Source organism: Sturnira hondurensis, unplaced genomic scaffold (genome assembly GCF_014824575.4).
Source record: "Sturnira hondurensis isolate 20B ecotype Veracruz unplaced genomic scaffold, ASM1482457v3 Scaffold0022179, whole genome shotgun sequence".
Lineage (NCBI taxonomy): Eukaryota > Metazoa > Chordata > Mammalia > Chiroptera > Phyllostomidae > Sturnira > Sturnira hondurensis.
In genome coordinates this window covers 1,833,118-1,859,711 of record NW_028094810.1, presented here as the reverse complement: position 1 = coordinate 1,859,711, position 26,594 = coordinate 1,833,118, and the positions used below count along the sequence as shown (strand labels likewise).

The window sequence follows — 26,594 nt, the reverse complement described above, 5'->3', positions numbered from 1 at the left end:
AAAAAAGTAAACAGACTAGTTAACCCAATAGAAGGGACACTAGTTGCTGGTGAATGGTATAATTTCTGGATTACCATAGTGAGTTCTTTACTTCATATTATCTTTGTATTTCTCAAAATGTCCAGGTAGAGAATCAAGTTGTCTTTTTTTTTTATAGACAGACACTAGAGTGTATCACTATATATTTTGAATAAAAGTAGAAATTGGAGGAACTTCAAAGAGTTCATGGGATATCACATAAGTCAGTGACCAATCCACTAAGAAATTTTGAGGGGTAAAGATTTGGAGAACTCAATTTAGTATGTAGGTGGTAGTATTTTTACACATAATCCAGCTACTGAATAGTTCATCCTCTCCAACTTCAAGTGTCTGGAACATCACAGACTCTCAGTAAATGCTTGTTGAGTAGATGGGTGAGTAAATGAATCTGTCAAGTTTTGGCAAGTATTTCAGAGACTGAAATTGCATAGTGAGCCAGATTTGACCAGGCCTAAGAATAAGTGGGAAACTTAACACTACTTAGTTTTCAGTTGTTTTTGCTAGCAACAAAGGCCTTTAATACAGAAATTGTTACATTGGATAAGAATGAAAAGCAGTTCTTATCTGCTGAGAGTCTGGGAACTTCTAGGTACCTCATGTATATTATTTCAAATTCTCACACTAAACATGTAGGGTAGATGTAATCCATATTTTAGGGATGAGGGTATTAAAGCTCAGTAATATCAAAACACTTGACTACAAACTAGTGGCACAGGAATTCAAAATCATATTTGACTAACTTCACAGGCTCCCTGAAACTCATGTGTTGGGCATGTACTGAAAGTGAGTGAAGCCTGTAAGTGAGAGCATTCAGAGCTAAAGAGCCCATGTGTTGTATCATGAAGTGAAGTTGAATAAATCTGCTAGTTCGGTATAGTTGATGATTGTTACTACTCTAAAACCTTTTATAGTGATAATAACAAGGACAAGCCACCAGTTCATTCTTTTGATATTTATTGAGTATTTTTTATGCACAAGGTAGCATCGAAATACACACATAAAAATATGTCAGGCCCTGACTGGTGTGGCTCAGTGTATTGAGTGTTGGCTTCAGTGCTTGGTGGATTGAGTGTGGCTCAGTCCACACTCAGTGAATTGAGTGCTGACCAAAAGGTCACGGGTTCGATACTCTGCCAGGGCACATGCCTGAGTTATGGGCGAGGTCAGTTGTGGGCATGTGAGAGGCAACCAATTGATGTTTCTCTCACACATGGATGTCTCTCTCTCTCTCTCTCTCTCTCTCTCTCTCTCTCCTTTCCCCTCTCTCTGAAAATAAATAAATAAAATCTTTAAAAAAGTATGTTAGATGCCACCTCTGACCTTATGGAGCTTACCATCTAGAGGTGAGGTTAGAGTCACTACCTATCCTCACACACAGTGTAACCAAATGCATGATTTGAGGTATTTACAATAGAATTTTGCAATATTTTTAAAAGAAGTCTTTCTCCCCCAATATTTAAATCCATAAATATCCCATTGAATCATCTCTCATCTGAAACTCTCCATTTGCAGGGTGCTCAAAAATGATAAATTATATGCATTTTGAAAAGTGAATTTAAAATTGAAACTAACCTATATCATTCAAAACTATAAAAGGGTGTTTGAAACATTTTTTTGCAGGTGTAACCTGTATTAACTTATATTTCACAGTTGTACTAAAACCTTTTCCTAAAGAATCAGTAAACTATCCAGTGCTTTTATAAATAAGTTTTTTTTAATCTTGGAATTTTTATGGTTGATTTCATTTATTTAATTTATGCATCTAAATTGTATTTTCTAAAATGCAGTTAAAAGAATGGCAAACTTCTTTGCGTTGAAGAACTTCACTGCACTTTCAGATCTGCATCCAAATATGGCAAATGTGGTAGGTTTCAGTGATGCAATGGTTTGGTTGTTCTGTGATGAAGTTTTATGTGGTAATATTACGTTACAGCAACGTTGATTCTTTTGACACATGCTTTTATAATTGACAGGTATATAGGTACTCATGGCATTTGTATAATTATTTTATATTAAGTATCCCTGATATCCCTGAATGTTTTTGTATTTATGCCAGCTAAATGAAAATTCATATTTCTTTTCTCTACAAAGGAGAAGATTGTAGATATGACTAGTGATTGTTCAAACTGGTCCAAAGTTTATTTGTATTATTTTAATTAAATATTTAATAACCATTCAAATTTATCTTTGTAAAGTTAAAATGTTTTTGTTTAGCAGGATCTATTCTCTAATCAAATTGTCCAAGTTACAGACTTAAATACTTGTGATTATGCTGCTTTTATGACACAGGTACACAGCAGGTGTATTCCTGAAATGATTACATAAAAATTCATTTTAAGGGGAAGGGTTGGGGGGGAATTCAATAATTTCAAGTATGACAAGACTCTTACTTATTTAAAAGAAATCTAGATAGACTCATGTTATAAGGTGAAGAACTTACTGTGAAGAAGTTGTAGTCCCTTACTTATCCTGCTTCTGCATGATCTGCTGTTTACATTTGGCATTTGCAAATCAGATTTCTTAAAATAGGATAAATTTACATGTAACTACAATAGTTTGTGATTAAAGATTTATTACTGTGAAAAATAATTATTGCTGTTATAGTTTTTCTTGAACAGTAAACAATTTGTTGATTTCCTCTTCAGTAAGAAACTTTTACTCGATATTTTCATTAGTTGTGTTTTCCCAACAAAATTCAGTGAGATCGGTGAGCATATGGAATTTAGGAAATAATAACAGTGTGTCTCAGTCAGGGATGTCAAACTCGTTTTCACTGGGGGCCACATCAGCCTCGCAGTTGCCTTCAGAGGTCCGGATGTAATTTCAAGTCCTTAACAGTTAAGGAGTAGTTATATTTATACAGTCCTAAAATTATTTTGGCCCTTTGAAGACAACCACAAGGCTGATGTGGCCCCCGGTGAAAATGAGTTTGACACCCCTGGTCTAAATGTAATAAAACTAGCTAATAGCTCAGCTAGGCTACAGCAATTTGAAAAACTTGAATGTATTTTAAATGTAATAGATTATTATAAGGTTAAAGCAGTCTCTAGATTAATAAATTTAGGTTTAACCTTTCAGAAAAAGGTAATTATTTTTACTTCTCAAAGCACTTTTTAACATTTAGTTTTTATTTGGTAGTCACTATAAAGAGAACATTAAAATTTTGAGATGTTAATATCTTTAAAGTTTAAGATCTAGGACTTTAGAGCTTACATTTATTAGCAGTAATATACAAGTTCTTTGCAATTTAATATACATTACTGTCCAACATGTTTGGATTAAGAAGCTAAGAAATTTTATGTGGATTGTTAGAAAAGTATATATAAAAGAAAGCTTTGAAAATTGTGGCAAATTAAAGTGCATTATACATGTGCTTTGAATAAATTCAGTGAGGATTCATATAATAGGGCAGTTACTGTGCTTTTTCTAGTGACTGAAAATAAATTAGATCCCTTGCTGGTGTGGCTCAGTGGATTGAGTGTGGGCTGCAAATCAAAGGGTCACCAGTTCGATTCTCAGTCAGGGCACTTGTCTGGATTGCAGGCCAGATCTCCAGTAGTGGGTATGCGAGAGGCAACTACACATTGATATTTCTCTGTCTCTCTCTTTCTCCTTCCCTTCTCCTCTCTCTAAAAATAAGTAAATAAATTTTTTTTAAAAAAGAAAAACAGTAGTAACATACAAAGCATTAAATTATTATATTTGTAATAGCAGTTATTATTACTTTGTACTATTCTTTGTGGAATTGATGATTTATGAAATTATTTTAGATGTTTTTCTGGAATAAAGACATTTAAATGGTCCCTTGTCAAAAATATTTGTTAGAGCCAGTAAAATATAAAGGGACAAGTTCATGAAATTAAATTTGTCATCTACATCTGTGTTTAATATGTCTTCTATAACCTTTTTGTTTTTTTCAGAAAATAATTGGTATAGTTATTGGGAAAACAGATGTCAAAGGCTTTCCAGACAGAAAAAGCTAAGTTCTATTTAAGTCTTTGCTTCATTTTTTATCATTTGTGGCTTGTGACTACAACAAAGTATATTTAAGTGATTAAATTTCTCATGCCTGTTTAACTCTTGAAGAGCAATGGCCATGTTCTCTATTGTATGGTAAAGTACTCAATTTAAGGTTATATGTGTGAGGACATTAAAATAATTTTAAATTATTTTATTTGATGTTTCTCAAACAGTTTTAAAGGCTTGTATGTGCACTGCCAAAATAGCTAGTTTAATTTGTTAACTCATTAATGTGTATTTATTAAGTATTTCTGTATACGCCCTGCATAAAGATAGCAGAGGGCAACTGTATTTAGTCTCATATCATCCTTGGATATCATAATATATGAGAGAATGGACTTAGAGCTAGATTGACTGAGCTCACTTAGTCACTAAGTGATATGAAATTGGCCCCACTTAGTCACTGAGTGATCTGAAATCTGTCCTATGTACAGCTGTGAAATCAGGATAAATAGAAGTTGTGTGAGAATGAAATGACTGTAGTAAGAACTCCATGTTAACTGTCACCTTCAGCCTAAGAGATGCAAGTACACAGGTAAAACTCAAATAAGACAGAAAGTGCTAAGGAGGAAGGTTTTCGAGCAGGGATAATGCCATGGTAGTGTCGAGGGAGAGATCTGGCAACAGTATCTACATATTTGCTCAAACAACCAGACAATGCAGTGAAAAAAACTCATCTTTCATCTGTGGAAAGTACAGTTAATTTTGGCTTTAGTGGTTCTTGATTGAATTGCTCGAACAGTGCAGGAGTTTGGGTACTATGGAAACATAATCCAAGACCAAAAGTGAATTTTCAAAATCAACTCACCTTCAAACTATTGCAATTAACACGCAAAGATACAAGACAGAATGTCAAATCTAGCAACTCACTACTTTTAGCTTTAAAAGTGTCAAAGGTGTTTATTAAAGGTTACAGTGTAGGTGCTTTTATACAGTTTGAGGGAATCAGAGCTCTTGTTAGCCATCTAATAATTTTGGCAGAAGAAAACATTAATTTTGCTTGAATCATCTGAGTAATTGTGAGTGTATTATTAGACTCATGATGTAGTTACAGGTACCTTTATTTTTATTTTGTTTCATGTAGTATTCTGTTATTTTTTTAAATAAATAACAAAGGTGTCATCTCTCACCTACACTCGTTTGCCTTCACTTTACTTCATTATAATTAATTAGATCAGGAGTACCATTTGAATAATTTGAGAAAGTCAGTATGTCTGTTTTATAAATTCTAAAAGGGGTAACTTAAAATACATAAATTAACAAAAAACCCTGAATAGCCACAGAAATCTTGAGAAAGAAGAAAAAAGTTGGAAGTATCACAAGACCTGATATCAAACCATACTACAAGTCCACTGTAATCAAAACAGGCTAGTACTGGCACAAAAGAGACACATAGATCGTGGGATAGAATAGAGAGCCCAGAAATAAACCCATTTCTCTATGGTCACTTAATATTTGACAAAGGGGGCATGAACATATAATAGAGTAAAAATAATCTCTTCAATAAATAGTGCTGGGAGAACTGTAATGGTGCATGCAAAAAACAATGAAACTAGACCACCAACTTCCACCATACACTAGAATAAACTCAAAATGGACAAAAGACTTAAATATAGATCATGGTACCATAAAAGTCCTAGAGGAAAACAAATAGTAAAATTTCAAATATCCCATGTAGCAATATTTTTACAATATATCTCCTAGAGCAAGGGAAATAAAGGAAACAAACAAACAGGGCTACATGAAATAAAAAAGCTTCTGCATGGATAAAGAAACCATCAAAAAGAAAGGAAACTGACTGTATGGGAGAACAAAGATACATAGGACAAGTGTTTAGTCCGAAATATATAAATAACACTACTCAACATCAGGAAGACAAATAATCCAATAAAAAATGGGCAGAGGTTCTGAATAGACAATTCTTCAAGGAAGACATACAGATGGCCCGTAGACATATGAAAAGATGGTCAGAATCGCTATCCATAAGAGAGGTGCAAATTAAAACCACAATGAGATATCACTTCACACCTGTCAGAATGGCTATCATTAATAAATCAACAAACAAGTGCTGGAGAGGTTGTAGAGAAAAGGGAACCCTAGTGCACTGTTGGTAGGAATGCAGACTGGTACAGCCACTGTGGAAAACAATATGGAATTTCCTCAAAATATTAAAAATAGGACTGCCTTATTACACAACAGTTCCACTGCTCAGAATATACCCTAAGAATCCCGAAACACCAATTCAAAAGAACCTCTGCGCCCCGATGTTCATAATAGCACTATTTATAATAGCCAAGTGCTGGAAACAGTGTAAGTGCCCATCAGTAGATGAAGGGATTAAAAAACTGTGGTTCAACTATGCAATGGAATGAATACTATGCAGCAGAAAGAAAGAAGAAATAATTCTTACCTTTTGTGACAACAAGGATGGAACTGGAGACTATTACCCAAAGTGAAATAAGCCAGGTGGTGAAAGACAAATACCATATGATATCACTTATAAAAGGAATTTAATCAACAAAATAAACTAATGAGCAAAACAGAACCAGAGACATGGAAACAAGGAACAGACTGACAGCTGCTGGAGGAAAGGGGGAAGCAGGGAATGGTGAAAAGAAGGGGAAGGGAGTAGTCAAAGAACACATATGAATGACCTATGGACATGGACAGTGGGAAAGGATGAACTGTGGGAGCAGGGTTGGGGTGGGATGAAGGAGGGCAAAGAGGAAAATACTGGGACAACTGTAATAGAATAAATAAGAATAAAATTTAAAAAATACATGAATTAGAAAAAGGTCAATATTTAAATATTAGCTAAAATTACAACAATGAGATAACAATTTCACTTATCAGACGGTGAGAATAGAGGACCAATTCTGTAGTGTTTGACTACCTTTTATGATTATATGTACAGCATTCCTTTTTGGAAAAAATGTGCTTCTTGTTTTTTTTTTTTAATTTATTTTCATTAAAAATTCAAGCAGTACAGAAAGTCTAGAGTTGAAAAGTAAAGTTCTTCATTTAACACCCAGCTCTTCCCATCCCAGTCCCTGCCCTAAAAATAATAATTACAGTTTGGTAGATATCTATAATTTATATAGGTATGTTAAGCTGTGTTACTTTTTTTATTGTATTCTATTGAGTATACTATTTCAGTTGTCCCAATGTTCCCCTCTTTGCTTTCCTCTACCCAGCACCCCCTACTCCATCAGGCAATACCCACACCATTGTTCATGTCCATGGGTCATGCATAGATTCTTTGGTTACTCCATTTCCTGTGCTGTATTTTAGATCCCCATGGCTATTCTGTAACTACCAATTTGCACTTCTTAATCCCCTCATCTCTTCACCTATTCCCCCATAACCCCCTCACATCTAGCAACCATCAAAATGCTATACATATCCATGATTCTGTCTCTGTTCTTCTTGTTTGCTTAGTTTATTTTTTAGACTGAATTGTTATAGATATGTATTTATTGCCATTTTATTGTTCATAGTTTTGATCTTTTTCTTAAGTCCCTATAACATTTCATATATAATGGTTTGGATTATGAAGTCCTTTAGTTTTTTCTTGTCTGGGAAGCTCTTTATCTGCCCTTCCATTCTAAATATCTTTGCTGGGTAGAGCAATCTTAACTTTAAAAATGTCTTGCCAATCCCTTCTAGTCTACAAAGTTTCTTTTGAGAAATCAGCTGACAATATTATGGAAACTCCCCTGTAGGTAACTAACTTCTTTTCTCTTGCTGCTTTTAAAATTCACTCTTTATCTTTAATCTTTGGCATTTTAATTATGATGTATCTTGGAGTGGGCCTCTTTGCATTCATCTAGTTTGGGACTCTCTGTGCTTCCTGGACTTGCATGTCTATTTTCTTCACCAAATTAGGGAAGTTTTCTTTCATTATTTTTTAAAATAGATTTCCAATTTCTTTCTCTTCTCCCTCTGGCACCCCTATGATACAAATGTTGGATCCCTTGAAGTTGTCCCAGAGGCTGCCTACACCATTCTCATTTTTTTTGGGATTCTTTTTTCTTCTTGTTAAGAAGAAATTTCTTCTTTCTTCTTTTTTTTCTTCATTGCTTGTGGTTTTTTTTGTTTTGTTTTGTTTTTTTACCTCCTTATGTTCTCAATCATTAATTTGATTCTTGGCTTCATCCACTCTGGTACTGATTCCCTGTAAATTGTTCTTTGTTCTTATTAGTGTACCCTTCATTTCTGACTGGGGATCTTTTCCATGCTGTTGAAGTCTTCATTAAGTTCCTTGAGCTTCTTATGACCAATGTTTTAAACTCTGCATCTGATAGATTGCTTATCTTCATGTTGTTTAGTTCTTTTTTAAAATTTTTATTTATTTTTAGAGAGGGGAAGGGAGGGAGAAAGAGAGGGAGAGAAACATCAATGTATGGTTGCCTCTCACATGGCCCCCACTGGGGATCTGGCCTGCAATCCAGGCATGTACCTTGACTGGGCATCAAACCTGCAACTCTCTGGTTTGCAGGCCTGCACTCAATCCACTGAGCTATACCAGCCAGGCTGTTTAGTTCTTTTTCAGGAGTTTTAATCTATTCTTTCATTTGGGCCTTTCCTTGTCTCCTCTATTGGCAGCCTCCTTGTGTTTGTTTCTATGTATTAGGTAGAGCTGCATTGATTCCATGTCCTTATAGTGTGGCCTAATGTAGTACATGTCCTATAGGGTCAAGTGGCACAGCCTTCCCTATCACCCAAGCTGGGTACTCGAGATGTGCTCTTTGTGTAGGCTTAGTACACCCTCCTCTTGTAGTTGAGCCTTGGTTGCTGCTGGCAGGTCAATGGGAGGGATTTATCCAGGCCAGTCAGCTGCATGGACTGGCTATGACCACAGACCACCAACCTCCACTTTCTGTGGAGGATCAGCTGTTCAGAGAGAGGGTGGTGATGTTCCAACGTGGTCTGTAGCTACCCACGGGGCGCACAGGCTCTGGGGTTTCCCAGGTGGTGCAGGCCAAGGTCAGCCCCAACCTGTGTTTTGCGCAGGTCACCCTGCCTGGCTTGTAAAGCAGTTGAAGTGGCTGCTACTTGAGATTTCCAGAGGAAGCCATGCTGTGAATCTAGACTGGCTGCTATTAGTGCCATGGGGCTACATAGCAAAAGGTACAGGGACTGGGGGCTCACTGAGGCCAGCTGTTGCTTGTTTTATAGGATTTAGGAACTTGTGATACATGAGAGAAGACCAACCATTTATATGGAAAAACAGCTTGGGTGGGCCTGTAAGTTGGGTGGGAAAGATTCTCTGGGGATCTCTGAGGAAGGGCAAACAGTGTTAACCAGGTTAGTGGAGTCTTAGATTGGCACCAGCCTGCAGGCACTGTGACTCTGTGGTAGGAGGGTTTAGAAAAAGGACAATGGCCTCTGCCCACCGTTGTGTCTGGGAGAAAGCTGTCCCCCTGCTCTCACCTTGATGCTAGACACTTCAGTTCCTCCCTCTATGCTATTGGTGCCTTTCAAGCCACTACCCTGGTGCTGAAGCTCAAAGTAAATGAGTCTGATTGAGTCCTTGTGTAGATTCTTTATGAGAAACTTTTTGGGACTCCAAAGTTTCTTCCACCAACTCAGTCTTCACTGGTTTTTGTAGCCAGAAGTTATGGGGGCTTATTTTCCTGGCATTGGAACCCTGGGCTGGGGTTCTGATGTGGGATTGGGACTTCTCACTCATGAGATATCCCTCCCAAATTTTTATCCACCACACATGGATGCGGGAGCAGTCTGTTCCATGTCTACACCCCTCCTACCAATCCACATCTGGATGGATGTGGTTTCTTTAATTCCATAATTGTTATGGAATTGTTTAATTCCATAATTGTCAACTTCCATTCAACTGGATTTCTGACAGTTCTGAATGATGGTTCTATATTTTAGTTGTAATTTTGACATAGGTTTGCAAGGAAGAAAGCTGTGTTTACCTACGCTGCCATCTTGACTGGAAGTATCTGGGTTACTTTAAAAAAATGTTTTATTGATTATGCCATTACAGGTGTCCCATTGCCCCCCATTCCCCTTCATCCTGCATACCCCCTCCCACCCACAATCCCCCTCTTTAGTTCATGTCCATGTATCACAAGTTCTTTAGCTTTTACATTTCCCACACTACTCTTGCCCTCCCTCTATTTTCTCCCCACCATCTATGCTACTTATTCTCTGTACCTTCTCCCCACCTCTCCTCCTCCCACTCCCCTGTTGCTAACCCTCCATGTGATCTCCATTTCTGTGGCTCCACTCCTGTTTTAGCTGTCCACTTAGATTGCTTTTGTTTTAGGTGTGGTTGTTAATAACTGAGTTTGCTGTCCTTTCACTGTTCATATTTTTTATCTTCTTTTTCTTAGATAAGCCCCTTTAACATTTCATGTAACAAGGGCTTGGTGGTGATGAACTCTTTGAACTTGACCTTATCTAAGAAGCACTTTATCTACCCTTCCATTCTAAATGAAAGCTTTCCTGGAAAGAGCAATCTTGGTTGTAGGTCCTTGCATTTCATGACTTGGAATACTTCTTTCCAGCCCCTTCTTGCCTGTAAGGTCTCTTTTGAGAAATCAGCTGACAGTCTGATTGAAGCTCCTTTGTAGGTGACTGTCCCCTTATCTCTTGCTGCTTCTAGAATTCTCGCCTTCATTTTAATCTTGGCTAATGTAATTATGATGTGTCTTGGTGTGTTCCTCCTGGGGTCCACCTTCTTTGGGACTCTGAGTTTCCTGGACTTCCTGGAAGTCTATTTCCTTTTCCAGACTGGAGAAGTTCTCCTTTATTATTTGTTGAAATGAGTTTTCTACTTGTTGTTCTTCCTCTTCCCCTTCTGGTACCCCTATAATTTGGATGTTGGAACATTTAAAGATATCCTAGAGGTTCCTAAGCCTCTTCTCATTTTTTTGAATTCTTGTTTCTTCATTCTTTTTGTTTGGTTGTTTCTTTCTTCCTTCTGGTCCACTCCTTTGATTTGAGTCCCAGTTTCCTTTCCATCACTATTGGTTCCTTGTGCATTTTGCTTCATTTCAGTTAGTGTAGCCTTCTTTTTTTCATCTAATTTGTGATTAAAATCAACCAGTTCTGTGAGCATCCTAATCACCAGTGTTTTGAACTGTGCATCTGATAGGTTGCAATCTCTTGGTCACTTAAAATTATTGGCTCTGGGGCTTTGATTTCTTCTTCTGATTGAGCCAATTTTAGTAAGGTCACGCCTGTTATGTAGTGAGGGGCGGAGCCTTAGGTGTTCACCAGGGTGGGTCAACATAGTCACTGGGTTGTGACACTGTATGTGGGGGTGGGGTCAGAGAGGGGAAAATGGCGCTTGTTCCATCTTTCTCGGATTTCAGTCCCCTCTGCTGCTCCCCACAAGCAAATTGGGTCTTTCTGGTGCTGGTTCCTGAGTGGGTGGGCTTGTGTATGTTCTAGGACCATGTGGGTCTCTCTAACAAAGTCTCCTGTGAGGCTGGGAATCTCTCCCGGCACCTGTTCAGTCATTGCTTTTAGGCTTAATTTCCCGTCGCTGGGGCCCTGGGTTGCGTGGTCTGTCTTGCTGCCCATTTTTGCCCAGTTTATGAGTGCCGCCTTTGCTCCTGGGTTTGGCTGCCACTGCCTTTTCCTGCCGTGATCTGTTGGCTGCCAACTCCACCCCTCTTACCAGTCTGGTTGAATGGTTGTTGATCTTCCATACCGATCAGTTTTCTGTCTGTTCTAGTTGTGTTTTTGTTTCTAAATCTTTGTTGTCTGTAATTTTGGTTGTGCAAGGAGGCACAGTATTTCCACCTATGCCTCTATCTTCCCTGGGCAACTTTTTTAATTAGCAAAAACCATGAAGAAATTTTATTGGGGAAAAAGTAGTTGCTGTCCTCTAGTGGTGTTATTTAGTAGCACATGCTTATTTGTTTTCAAATAATTTACATCTGAACTAGGCTTAGGTTAAGACAGTAACAGTAAGAAAGAAATGGAGGTTCTATGCTAATATCTGGATGGTTCTAACCTATATGCCATTGTTTTCCAAATATACAGGTAACTTGGGAAAAGGGACAGAGAGGGTAATAATGAAGTGATTATCTACTTTGTCAGGTTTGAAATCCATAAAAGGAAGCATAAATTATTACAGACCTTTTATCTGAAATAATATTTTATACCATGTTTTTTAATATTTTTTATTATCATAATAATATTTGTTCAGAAGTATAATAAAACACTTCATTTGAAAAATAAAAGCATTGATTTTCCCTTAGATATTGGATCAGAAAGATACACTTTCAGTTTTACCATTCGTGACTCACCAACCCATTTTGTAAATGCAACATCATGGGGCAACAAAGATTATATCAGATCACTTTCTGACAGCTTTCGGGTTGGCGAGTGTGGTAAGTTGGCATTGATTCTTAAACTGTTGTTGCTAATAGTATTATTCCTTTGGTATGTTTGTGGTAACTACATTGAAGCAGTCAGAACACGTTAGAGTAGTCCCCCTTATACACAGGGCAGAAGTTCCCAGACCCACAATGGGTGGATACCTGAAACTGCAGATACTACCAAACCATATTTTATACACACAGTTTTTTTCTATAAAATTTAATTTGTAAATTAGGCATAGTAGGAGATTAACAATAACTAACAAAGTAGAACAATTATAAAAATTTATTTCTGTAACTTTTCATTTAATATTTTTGGACTGAAACTGTGGAAAATGAAACCATGGGTAAGGGGACTTACTGTAAAGCACAATTCTCAAGAACCCTATCAGAAAAAAGTCAGAATTTAATAGCAAAATACAAGACAATTCAGCATTATTACCTGAAACATGCAACATGATAGTCACATATTTTTACTAGGTAGCTTTATATCTTTGGTTTATTTCATATTTCAGTTTATATCAATCTCTATTGTTGCTATAATCAACATAATAGGGCTGTTAAATAGATTTTGATAAAAGCTGATATTTGAATTTTAGTGGATTTTAAGAAACTCTACTTTTAGTCTCAAATACCAAATCTTTTGCATTCTCTCCCCACCCCAATATCCTCCTGAAATGCAGTGTAGTTTAACAAAAAGAACAAGAGTTTTGAAAGCAGATAGATCCTAGTTCCAACATTTATTTCACAAGGTGGCTTTGAGAAAATTTCTTAATCTTCTTTGGCCTCAACTACAAATTAATACCCTACGAATTAGTTCACTAAAGATTCTAGTGAATGTTAAATGAGATAGTGTGTCTGGTATAAAGTATAGAACTTAGCCCTGGCTGGTGTGGCTCAGTGGATTGAGTGCCAGCCTGTGAACCAAAAGGTCACAGATTTGATTCCCAGTCAGGGCACATGCCTGGGTTGCAAGCCAGGTCCCCAGTGGGGCATTGATATTTCTCTCCCTCTCTTTCTCCCTCCTTTCCCCTCTCTCTAAAAACAAATAAATAAGAATATAAGGAAAATTATTTTTAAAAGTATAGAACTTAGTCACTCGATACATGACATATCTAGCCTCATGCCAGGACCAAAGAAGCACATATACCAGCTTTATCATGGTAGAAAAAAGAAGGTAAAGAGTAATACAGGTAATTAAACCTCCCCTCTCCAATACAGGAGTATTACAGTATGAAGCAAGCTATTACCCATACCAGTTATTTAGCACCTAGTCATGTATTGCCTTGTATTATTAATTTTCATAGTTATATTAGTATCTCTCCAACTGAATAATAAAGTAATTGAACATATGGATTTGAAGGCAGAAAACTTTGCAGACTTTACAGGGCGCAGTACAGTTAGAAACATTCCTTAGATAAATGCCAGAACATTAGTTACATAGAGCTAAAGATAGATTTTGGTATTAAAATATGTTTTATGTTGATGGTGGTTGTGAGGATGAATAGGATAAGGGATTTTAAAAGCATAAAGTCAATGATTATAAATCTAACTAGGACTTTAGTGTGGTAGAGTGAAAAGATTACAGAACTTTAAATCAGAACAACTCTAATTCTAGCTCTACAACTTTCTAGATATAAAATCTCAAGAAAGTTGTTTAACCTCTGTGAGCTTCAATTTTTCTTTTGTAAAAAGGGAATGATTGTGTGAATAATTAGCAAAATAGAGCAAAAAAGGTCTAACATAGGCCATAAGGAAATGGAAACCCTGGCATAAGCTTATTAAGTTGTGGAACTCCAGTTGGGACCCAGATTTTGCATTGCTCATTCTACCCCACCACTGTTACTTTCCGAGGGCAGCTGTGAATTGGGTGAAGATCAATTAAGTGTTTATAAAAGGGCATGTTGTAATCAAATCAAATATAGATAGGTATCTTACCCTCAAGTGAAATATTCAGTGTAACTAATCAATAAAACAGTGTTAAGGTGGGTTATATGTTGGGATTTAAACACAAAGCAAAAAATAAAAATGATTTCAGGGGCCAAATGGATGGTCATACTCCAGGATTCTGTTTCTCATAGTGACACAAGAAAATGAGTGGGAGGGATATATGACACCAACTCAGAATTAGAAATAACATTTATTTATCTATTACTTTTCTGTAATAGCATCACACTTTTCCCTCTGTTTTAGTGATAATTGAAAATCCCCTGATCCAAAGAAAGGAATTAGAAAGAGAAGAAAAATTCAGCCCTGCAACTCCTAGGTAAATATCTAGCACAGGCTTTGTGCTAAAATGATCATTACTAATATGCTTTTGTGTGTCAAATTAGCAGAGAACTTACTAAAGGTGTATATACTTCAGCTTGAAGATTAGGACTTTAATTCTTCCTCACATTGTTTTTTTTATTATTAGATCATTTATTTTGATATAGGGTCATATGAAAAAATGGCTTTGTTTTTAGTACTTTGATTCTCATTCTTTTTTTAATATATTTTATTGATTATGCTATTATAGTTGTCCCATTCCCCCCCTTCATTCCCCTCCACCTTGCCCACCCTTCCTCCCACATTTCCCCACTTTAGTTCATGTCCATGTGTCACAAGTTCTTTAGCTTCTACATTTCCCACACTATTCTTGCCCTCCCCCTGTTTATTTTCTACCTACCGTCTACACTACTTATTCTCTGTACCTTCTCCTCCTCCCACTCCCCTGTTGCTAACCCTCCATGTGATCTCCATTTCTATGGTTCTGCTCCTGATCTAGCTGTCAGTTTGCTTTTGTTTTAGGTGTGGTTGTTAATAGCTGTGAGTTTCCTGTCCTTTCACTGTTCATCTTTTTTATCTTCTTTTTCTTAGATAAGTCCCTTTAACGTTTCATATAATCAGGGCTTAGTGATGATGAACTCCTTGAACTTGACCTTATCTGAGAAGCACTTTATCTGTCCTTCCATTCTAAATGAAACCTTTGCTGGAAAGAGCAATCTTGGATGTAGGTCTTTGGATTTCATGACTTGGAATACTTCTTTCCAGCCGCTTCTTGCCTGCAAGGTCTCTATTGAGAAATCAGTTGACAGTCTGATGGAAGCTCCTTTGTAGGTGACTGTCCCCTTATCTCTTGCTGCTTCTAGAATTTTCTCCTTCATTTTAATCTTGGCTAATGTAATTATGATGTGTCTTGATGTATTCCTCCTGGGGTCCACCTTCTTTGGGACTCTCAGAGCTTCCTGGATTTCCTGGAAGTCTATTTCCTTTTCCAGACTGGGGAAAATCTCCTTTATTATTTGTTGAAATAAATTTTCCACTTGTTGCTCTTCCTCTTCTCCTTCTGGTACCCCTATAATTCGAATGTTGGAACGTTTAAAGGTGTTCTGGAGGTTCTTAAGCCTCTCCTCATATTTTTGAATTCTTGTTTCTTCATTCTTTTCTGTTTGGTTGTTTCTTTCTTCTTTCTGGTCCACTCCATTGATTTGAGTCCCGGTTTTGTTTCTATCACTATTGGTTCCTGTGCATTCTGCTTCATTTCACTTAATGTAGCCTTCATTTTTTTCATCTAATTTGTGACTAAAATCAACCAGTTCTGTGAGCATCCTGATCACCAGTATTTTGAACTTTGCATCTGATAGGTTGGCGATCTCTTTGTCACTTAGAAGTATTGGCTCTGGGGCTTTGAGCTGTTCTTCTGCTTGAGCTATAATGTTTTGGTCTATTTGCACCTGTTATGTATGAGGAGTGGAGGCTTAGATGTTCACCAGGGTGGGTGAACATCTACCTGGTCACTGGGTTGTGACAGGGGGCGGGGTCAGAGAGGGAGCAGTGGTGTTTGTTGGGCTCTCTCTTGGATTTCAGCCCCCTTTGCCACTTCCCACAAACAAATTGGGCCCTTCTGGTTCTGGTTCCCGGGTGGTTGAGCTTGTGTACATTCTAGGACCCTGTGGGTCTCTCCAACGAACTTTCCTGTGAGGCTGGGCACCTCTCCCAGCACCTCAACCCCTAAAAGTTTTTCCATTTGTTGCTTTTAGGCTTTATTTCTCATTGCTGGGGCCCTAGGTTTCATGGTCTGTCTCACTGAGTGCTTTTAAACCTGCCTGGTTTATCTGCACATGAATGTGTGTCCGCAATCAGCCAGCTGCTTTCCATGCCTCACTGGGTTTGCTCATTTTCTTCCCGAGCCTGTGTCTGCCAACCACTGCCTCTTCCTGCCCAGACCCCTCTCTGCTGGCTGCTGATTCCACCCCTCTTACTGGTCTGGATGAATGGTTCATTCTTGTTAGACTTTGGTACAGTTCAGTTTTCTGTCTGTTTTGGTTGTGTTTTGTTTCTAAATCTTTGTTGTCCTTAAATTTGGTTGTGTGAGGAGGTACAGTATTTCCATCTATGCTTCCATCTTGGCTGGAAGTCCTGATTCTCATTCTTAAATTGACAAAAATCTAACTCTAGTCACATTAAAACTGAACAATGAGAAGAAAAGATTAATCTTGAAATTTACATATGTATGTTTTCATATCGAGGTGTAACTCTACTTACATGCCTTACTATCTTAGTTCAGGTTCTCTGGAAGCAGAGTCTGGAGGAGGATTTTTGTGTAAATGATTTGTTGAAGGGAGCTCTCAGGCCCAGCCTGTAAGGGCACATGGCGGGTGGTGGGAAGCTGAGCAAAGAGGCAGGTTCAGCTGGAGCCCAGTCTCAGCCTGACTCATTTGCTCCTTCTCCTCCTTGAAATGTCAGCTTGAATGTCACCTCCTTAAACCTTTCCCATCTACTGAGTCTGTAGTAGACCTTACAGTTAATTACTAGGACTTTGCCATGTGCTGTTTCTTATCATCACAACCCCAATTATTGTCTGAGATTATATGATTAATTTTCTTGTTTCCTCACACATGTGAGCTCCACAAGATGCAAGGTTTTATCCATCTTCTTCAACACCGTGTCCCTCCATTCCTAGGACTTAGTCATTCAATAGAATAGGCTCCCAGTATGTATTTATGGAGTGCGTGAATGACTGGATGAATGAGTAGAGGGAGGGGCATTCTTGAAAAGGGGACAAACATGAAACATACTGGCCTTTTCCAGAACAGTAAATAGTAGGTTGAACCATGTTAACTGATGATGTTTGACTATTTCTTCTTGTCTAAAATGTCAGTTTCGTAGCTAGTTGTCTTATATGGCTGATGTAGGGCAGAGGAGCAGCAGGAGGAAAAGCATGAGAGAGAAGCAGGAACATTCCGGAGACAGTGTTGCCCATTGTACCAGCTTCATTCTTTGATGATGGTTAGCCTCTAAGGTCTGTGAGTGGGAAATAATATACTCATATTGGTGGGTTAGGAAGATCACTTTGGCCACCTTAGGAGGATACTGTCGGAGGAGACAGGGCAATATTTTGGGTGAGAAGTGCTATAAATACCTAAAGCAGAAGTGGAGGAGGGGTGGGAGGAAGGCCTGCATTAGAGGACGTGAAAGAAACCCCATGACTCGGACTTGGGAGTTGATTGGCTAGAGGGGGAAGAGTGCCTCAATTCAAGTTCAGTTGTTAATATTGTGCGTCTATTCCATACACAGCACCACAGGAGTAAGTGAAGCACAGTCCTTGACTTCAAGTCTGTTCTCAAGGTGGTCAGTGTTGTAGAGCTCCCCAGAGCAAGCTGTATCTTTATAGAGATAACAAATGTGGTCTAGAGTGCTTTTATTCCTTTATTTCACAGAGAAGGGAACTGAAGCTCAGTTTTGAGTAAGGTTAGACAACTAGTATGCTTAGCACTCAGGCACAAATTGGTCCTCAAAACATTTTATTTTTTAAATATTTTTATTGATTATGTTATTATAGTTTTCCCAATTTTTCCACTCTATGCCCCCTCTGCCATGACCCCCCAACCCTCCAGCGTTTCCCCCACCTTAGTTCATGTCCATGGGTTGTACATATAAGTTCTTTGAGTCCTCTGTTTCCCATACCATTTTTTATCTCTCCCTGTCTACCTTATTCCTACTAACCATGCTTCTTCTTCCCTATACTTTCCCCCATTCCTCCCTTCGCCCTCCCCATTGAAATCCCGCCATATGATGTCCATTTCTCTGATTCTGTTCCTGTTCTGGTTGTTTGCTTAATTTTTATTTCTATTGTTTTTCTTTTCTTTTAGGTTCATTTGTTGATAGTTGTAGTTTTGTTGTCATTTTACTTTTCAAATTTTTTAATCTTCTTTTTCTTAGATAAGTCCTTTGAACATTTCATATAATAAGGGCTTGGAGATGATGAACTCCTTGAATTTGACCTTATCTGAGAAGCACTTTATGTGCCCTTCCATTCTAAATGAAAGCTTTGCTGGATAGAGCAATCTTGGTTGTAGGTCTTTGGATTTCATGACTTGGAATACTTCTTTCCAGCCCCTTCTTGCCTGGAAGGTCTCTTTTGAGAAATCAGCTGACAGTCTGATGGGAACTCCTTTGTAGGTGACTCTCTCCTTTCTTCTTCCTCCTTTTAGAATTCCCTCTTTATATTTAATCTTGGGTAACTTAATGATGATGTGCCTTGGTGTGTTCCTCTTTGGGTCTAACTTCTTTGGGACTTTCTGGGCTTCCTGGACTTCCTGGAAGTCTACTTCCTTCACCAGATTGGGGCAGTTTTCCTTTATTATTTGTTCCAATAAGTTTCCAATTTCTTGGTCTTCCTCTTCTCCTTCTGGCATCCCTATAATTCAGATTTTGGAACATTTCAGGTTGTCCCAGAGGTTTGTAAGAGTCTCTTCATTTTTTCAAACTCTTATTTCTTCATTTTGTTCTGGATGGATGTTTGTTTGTTCCTTTTGTTCCAAATCATTGCTGTGAGTCCTGGTTTCCTTCTTGTCAATGTTGGTTCCCTGAACATTCTGCTTTATTTCACTTTGGGTATCCTTCATTTGTTTTTACATTTTTTGACCAAGCTCAATCAGCTCTGTGAGCATTTTGACTACCAGGGTTCTAAATTCTCCATCAGATAGGTTGGTGATCTTGTTCTCACTTAGCTCTCTTTCTGAGGTTTACTCTCTTCTTTCATTTAGGCCATATTTCTTTGCCTTGGCACAGCTGACAGGTTGTAGGGGGGGTGCTTAGGTATTCACCCCAGCAGAGTGACCCTCTTTGCTGACCTGCCTGTGGGGAAGGGGCCAGAGTGAGAATGGTGTGGCTTGCCCTGCTGGTCTCTAGTGCAGTTTTCAACAGACTCTTGTGTGAGACTAGGAGCTTCTTCTACCACTCCACCCGTAGCCCACAGCCGCCTCTGAGACCCCTTAAGTCAGCCCCTCCTGTACAGCCCGCCAAGCTCAGCAGTCAGCCTTGCCCCCAAGGTCCACTGCACCACTGTTTTTCTGAGTCTGCCTGCACGGTCCACCGCCTTACTGGTCTGGTTGTTCTGGTTGATTTTTTCTTTAATCGTTTGTTGTCGGAGTTCCATGAAGTTTGATTTTCTGGCACTTTTGGTTGTTTATTGATTTCAGATTGGTTGTTCTCCTCCTTTTGGCTGCGCGAGGAAGCAAAGGGTCTCTACCTGCACCTCCATCTTGGCTAGAACTCTGTTTCTTCTCAAAATATTTTCTTAATGAAAATGTATTTTAGACAAAAATATTTTACTATATTTTTAATATTTCTAAGAATAAATGTAAAAAATTTTCTTAATATAGCCTAAATTACAATAAAAATAATTTGATTGTGAACCTGGAAATATTTTTTCTATTAAAAAGTCATTTGATATTAACTTTTTGTGTGTGTTTTTGCAATTTAGTGACTGTAAACTATTGCTCAGTGAAGATCACTCAACAGTAAAAGTTTGTTCCAGTTATGAAGTGGACACCAAGTTACTTTCTTTGATACACTTACCTGTTAAAGAGTCTCAGGATTATTATTCATTGGGTGATATTGTTGCAAATGGACACAGTCTTGATGGGAGAATTATTAATGTACTTGCAGCCGTGAGGTCGGTAAGTCAAAACCCCAAGAAAGCAAAGCTCAGTTTGATGGTGGAGTTCTGTCACTTAGTTTGTGTTTGAAAAGTGGTAACCAGCTGAAGTAAATATTCCTCTGTATCTTCCTCTGTAGTCAGTTGAACTGAGAAAATGGTATCATTTCTCATTAATGGGAAAGTAGCACTTTATCTATAAATGAGTAACAAAATAAAATTGTATTCGAATGTTAAAAGTAACATACATTCATAAATGATCCACTAACTATATGAGAGCCTTTCATACTTTGGTTAAACAAAGATGAAATAGATCCTTGGCTGGTATGGCTCAGTGGACTGAGTGCTGGCCTGCAAACCTAAGGGTTTCAGGTTCGATTCCCCATGCCTGAGTTGTAGGCCAGGTCCCCAGTCAGGGGCTAATGGGAGGCAACCACACATTGATGTTTCTTTCCCTGTCATTCTCCCTCCCTTCTCCTCTCTCTAAAAAATAAGTAAATAAAATCTTTAGAAAAAGAAAAAGAAAAAGAAACAAAGATGCAAATGGAAAGGGTAAATTCATTGACTTGAAGATTTCCATGAAGTTACTTAAAGGGGTGTAAGTTGTATAAATCAAGGAGTCAATTCTGTGCCTGTTCTCAGAGCTGCCCTGAGGTGGGGGAGGCAGTGAGAATACCCGCTGTACTATAGAGGGGCCGTATTACAGTGGGGCCTGACAACCTACTGCACAGTGTCATGTGGTGAAAAACAGGGAAGGACAACAGTCCGTGGAGCTCTGGGGGTGTTTACCATTTGTTGCATCAGCATCTCCCTCTTTCTTACTTATTGCCCCAAGTTTTGAACTACATTGGACAGACTAGAGCCACTAGGCAGAGACTAAGAGGTGGACCTCAAAATTAAAGTTTCACAAAATAAAGTACACAAAGAAAATTGAAGGGGCAAGACCAGCTCCTCAATGTATGAGATGATGGTAATCAAAAGGCAAAACAAACAAACAAACAAACAAAACCACGAAATTGACTTAGGTACTTGTAGTTAATGTTGTAAGTAATTGCTAATTGCTTTTCTGTATTAAATAACTGACCAGTAAGAGTGTCAGCTATACCCGATGACAGGCCCTAGGTGGCAGATGCGTGTCTGCTTTGTTCTTCAAGCTGGTTCCAGCCCAGCACAGTGCCAGCCATACAGTGGGGACTCAGTATAATTGAGGGGGAGGCACAAACACCCTACAGGGCAATCATGAAAAGTAGGAGAAATCATTTTCTCGGCAATTTAGTTTTTCTTACTTAAAGGCAGGATAAGATCTCTCAGTTTCCCTGCAATCCTAAATGATGTCATATTACAGTGTAGTCAAAATTTTCTAACACTCAGTGTGAATGTAAGCAAAACCATGCACCAGTTTTTTCCATACCTCCCCCACCCCTGCCACCTCCACCCCGTGAGTCAGTACCTTCTTCCATGGAATTATATTACTTCTTTTTTTCACTGCCTTTCTTCTCCCATTTGCTTCCATCCCTCTTACGTTTCCTTTCTTCACATCTTTAGTTAACCTGCTGTCTCTTCCTTTTTACCTCTGCTTAGGTCTCTTTACTTTAAAACTCCTTTTTGTATAGTTGTCCTATGTGCTGTGATATGGCAGGCCTCTCTCCTACTCTGGCTGTCTTTTCCTCCAACGCTCTTTCTAGATACTCTTCTGCTGGTAGCTCTGAGTCTTTCTTCAGCAACTTCCCATGGAACTCAGCCCTGCTAATACATACAGTGGTGACCGTGACATAGGGGGCAGCCAGCTGACTGTCTGTGCTTGGCCTGTTGCTATGTAGCTGTCAGGGGTGCCTGCTATTCCGTATGAGAACCCCTGCCGGCACAGAAGGGCCCCTGAGTTCACCTTCATCGCTATGGTCCTCTTACCCAGCAGTGTGGATTGAATCAGGCCATGTCAAAGCATTTTCCCATACATCCCTCATTTGGTCCTCACCTTATTCTTACAAAAGAGGTATTGATGTTCATATTTGCACTGGCACGATGAGGACATTGAGGCTCAGAGAGACTGAATTCATCCAGTCCCATGAAGTCAGTGCTGGGCTCTGTACTAAGCTGTGGGGATATACAGTTGTTGAACATGTACTTTCAACCTCAGCAAGTCCCATAGACACCACCATGGGCTTGTCATGGAACATTTCTCTAATATGTTGAAAAGACCTCACAGTCTTAAAATATGTATTTTTGTACTTCTTTTCAGTCAAACTGTGTAAATAACATCACCTAAATATACCTAGTTTAACATAGAAGATGCTTTTGAATCATCAAATAATATAGTAGTGATTCTTGCTATTTTGATAGTTCTCATTTGGTGTTTAAAGAGTCAATGTCTGAGTATTTATATCAACAAATGTTTAGATACATCTACAACTGTAGGTGAAGAGTAACAATTTCCTTCCATTTCTAAGGTTGGAGAGCCAAAATACTTTACAACTTCAGACCGAAGAAAAGGCCAGAGGTGTGAAGTTAAACTCTATGATGAGATAGAGTCTTCTTTTGCAATGATATGGTAACCTCCCATATTTGTCCCAAACTGAAATTCCTGTTATTATCACCAAGACAGAACATTTTCATTTTATCAGAAAGATGATGGATTTAATATCAGGAGAGGAGTAATGATTGGAGGGAAATTATATTTAAAAAATAAAATTTGCTGTCTTATATTTTGAATTGTTACAGACTGTGCTATAAGATTGCCTTACAATGAGCCCTGGCTGTTGTGGCTCAATGGATTGAGTGCTGGCCTGGGAACCAACGGGTTCCCAGTTCGATTCCCAGTCAGGGAACATGCCTAGATTGCAGGCCAGTTCCCCAGTAGAGGGTGTGTAAGAGGCAACCACACACTGATATTTCTCTTCCTCTCTTCCTCCCTTCCCCTCTGTCTAAAAATAAATAAAATCTTAAAAAAAAAGATTGCCTTAAAATGAGATCTTTAGCTGACATGGGATTGCTTAGGTCAGAGGTGTCAAAATCATTTTCACCAGGTGCCACATCAGCCACTCAGTTGCCTTCAAAGGGCTAAATGTAATTTTATGACTGTATAAATGTAACTACTCTTTAACTAGGGCCAAGGAACTTGGCTGGGCTGAGTAAAAGAAGGGGAAGGGCCAGATTCAGTCCATGGGCCTTGTGTTTGTCACCCGTGGCTTAGGTGGACTCACTGTAACTTCTGTATTAGTGTATTTTCTTTTATTAAAAATGTGATTTATTAGGTCCCATTGATAATGAACATACCAGACTTTCCATGATTCCTTGGATAGTACCCTGGAGCCAGGCCATGGAAAGATGATAGAAAAGCAAGTGTTACCACAGGCTGGGCTCTGTGGGGCTCCTGGTGTGTCGGCTGTGGGGCGGGCTTACATTCTGAAGTACTGCAGGGTACTACATAGCATTGTTTAGACTCCAGTTGCCTGGGTACCAAAGAAGGCACTTAATTTGAAATGACCTTTTAATCCATCAAGTTCCCTGAGCAGTGAATCCATTGTGGGGACCCTTGCTTAATAGTCTGAAAGAGTGACTTTAGTCTTTAGACCTGTAGTCATTTAGTTGCAAGTAGCTTCAAGTGATCTGAGTGATGGGAAAAGAAAGAACTGATGGGGTAGAAGTTGTCAGAGATTAATGGTATTGGAGGAATGTTTGGTCATGTAAATGTTAAGTGCTCTATGAAATAGTGTAGCCTTGCAAAATGCAGGAAAAACCAATATTTTTAACTTGTGCACTTGATGACATGGGAGATAGTTAACCCCAGCCCTTCAGACATTCTTTCCTTTCTGGCAAATGTTTACTACCAGTTTTTTTCTAATGTATTTCATTTTTATCACTTCTTTTTTTAAAATGTGCAGTTGGGATAATGAATCCATTTTACTTGCACAGAGCTGGATGCCACGAGAAACAGGTATCGTGCTTCAATGATCGCGTTCAATATTTGTCATTTTTTATTCCCCCATATAGTAATTTAAAATGCCTTTTTCCCCAAACAGTAATATTTGCCTCAGATGTAAGAATAAGTTTTGACAGATTTCGAAACTGCATGACAGCAACTGTGATCTCAAAAACCATTATTACAACCAATCCAGGTAAAGGTTATCTGAACTTTTTTATCTTTTTGAAAATGACTGATACATATTCCAATATTTGTGTATTTAAGAATGAAGACAAAGCTTGGATTTCATTTAAATTAAAAATGATGCCCTGGCTGGTGTAGCTCAGTGGATTGAGCACGGGCCTGTGAAGCAAAGGGTTGTTGCCGGTTCGATTCCCAGTCAGGGCACATGCCTGGGTTGCAGGCCAAGTCCCCAGTAGGGGATACATAAGAGGCAACCACACACTGATGTTTCTCCCCCACTTTCTCCTTCCCTTCCCCTCTCTCTAAAAATAAATAAAATATTTTTAAAAAGTAAAAAAATAAAGAATGAATGAACGATTGATGCCCTGGCTGATGTGGCTCAGTGGACTGAGTGCTGGCCTACAAACTGAAAAGTCACCGGTTCGATTCTCATGTGTCTCTTGCACATCAATGTTTCTCTCCCTCTCTCCCTCCCTTCCCCTCTCTCTAAAAATAAATAAATAAAAATGAATGACTTTTTAAAATGTACCATAAGCTATATCTTTAATATCTTTACTAAAGAAATATGACAGTCCTGGTTGGTGTAGCTCAGTGGATTGAGCTCAGGCCTGCAAACCAAACAACTGTGGTTCGATTCCCAGTCAGGGCACATGCCTGGGTTGCAGGCCAGTTCCCAGCAGGGGGTGCATGAGAGGCAACCATACATTGATGTTTCTCTCCCTCTCTCCTTCCCTTCCTATCTAAAGATAAATAAAATCTTTAAAAAAAGAAATATGAAAAAACAGACTCATTTTTATATTATTTTAGTTTATATTTTAAAGATTTTATTTATTTTTAGAGAGAGGGGAAGGGAGGGAAAAGGAAAAAGAGAGAGACATTAATGTGAGAGAGAAACATAGATCAGTTGCCTCTTGTACATGCCCTGACCAGGGATTGAACCCACAACCCAGGCATGTGCCCTGTCCAGGAATCGAACCAGTGACCCTTCACCCTGCAGGACAATGCCCAACAAACTGAGCCACACTAGTCAGGGCCAGACTCATTTTTAAAGCATCATCCTTTGTGATGAATTTTGAAAGGTCAATGCTATAGCTTAGATAACCTGAATTATTGACTATTTAAAATGAATTCAGTTTTACTACATTTAAATAACTTAGTGCTAAAGCATGGAGAACATATGTGTAGTATTATCAGTTCATAACTGTAATTAAATGTTCAGCAGGCCCATTGGAGTGATTGTTGGAAGGAGTTGTAGCTTATTTGAGCATGCAAGCAGGGGAGCAGGATCTGGAGAGACAGGGGATTGGTATGTGTAAGCATCTTCAAAGTACTTTGTGGTGCAGAGAGAGGTCAGCCCAACACTAAAGAAGAGTGCAGAATTCCCCAAAATGGAATTACCCTTCACAGTTTCAAGAAGATATAAGTATAGTAGCATGTCATTTTAAACATAAGCTCACTCTACTGGTCAGTAACAAAGCATCGAGGGTTACTCAGAACTACAAAGCAATTTTATATTTTTGACCAAACCATTATCAGAATTTTTAAAAGTAGAATTATTATGATATGTGATGTAAAAGAACAAGACTCAGGGTACTTTTTTATATGAGTACCCTGGATCTTCACATCCACCACAGAATGTTGTCTCCTTGAAAGCAGCATCATGGGAGATGATGGGACAATCAGTGATTTGTTCTTTGCTGAACTTTAATCTACTGAACACATGCTGTGTGGTTGGCACTGTTCTGGGGTCCTGTGTCAAGACACAAATAGGGTGACTTCCGCCAAGATGGAGGCATAGGTGGAAACACTGTGCCTTCTCCCACAGCCAAGTTTGAATACAACAAAGGTTTGGAGAAACAAAGACACAACCAAAGGACAGAAAATTGAATTATACGGAAGTCCGACTACATCTAACCGTTCCCGGGGACGGTAAGAGGGGCGGAGCCAGCAGCAGAGCAGGGTTGGGCAGGACAGATCCCCCGACCTAGATGAGCAGGCAGCCCGGACCCAGTCAGGGTGTGGGGCAGAGTGACCTTGGTCGCACATTCGCGCACAGTGAGACGGACCACACAGGCCCCAGGGGGCGAGGGCTGACGGCAGTGGCACACTCATGTGCAGTGGAACGAAACGAGTGGGCCCGGTGACAGCA

The 26,594-nt window shown here is 38.8% G+C and overlaps 1 protein-coding gene across 1 annotated transcript in view; it reads left to right on the top strand.

Moving 5' to 3' along the window:
- The first annotated feature begins 1,832 nt into the window (after window positions 1-1,832).
- The window catches only part of MEIOB (meiosis specific with OB-fold), a 42,377-nt gene continuing 17,615 nt past the window's right edge, over window positions 1,833-26,594 (top strand). Inside the window, exons 1-8 of the mRNA XM_037034458.1 lie at window positions 1,833-1,903; window positions 3,960-4,017; window positions 12,297-12,428; window positions 14,610-14,682; window positions 20,167-20,362; window positions 22,788-22,888; window positions 24,222-24,274; window positions 24,360-24,455. Coding sequence (XP_036890353.1) covers window positions 1,835-1,903; window positions 3,960-4,017; window positions 12,297-12,428; window positions 14,610-14,682; window positions 20,167-20,362; window positions 22,788-22,888; window positions 24,222-24,274; window positions 24,360-24,455 — 778 coding nt within the window. The 5' untranslated portion in view covers window positions 1,833-1,834. The remainder of the gene's footprint in view (window positions 1,904-3,959; window positions 4,018-12,296; window positions 12,429-14,609; window positions 14,683-20,166; window positions 20,363-22,787; window positions 22,889-24,221; window positions 24,275-24,359; window positions 24,456-26,594) is intronic.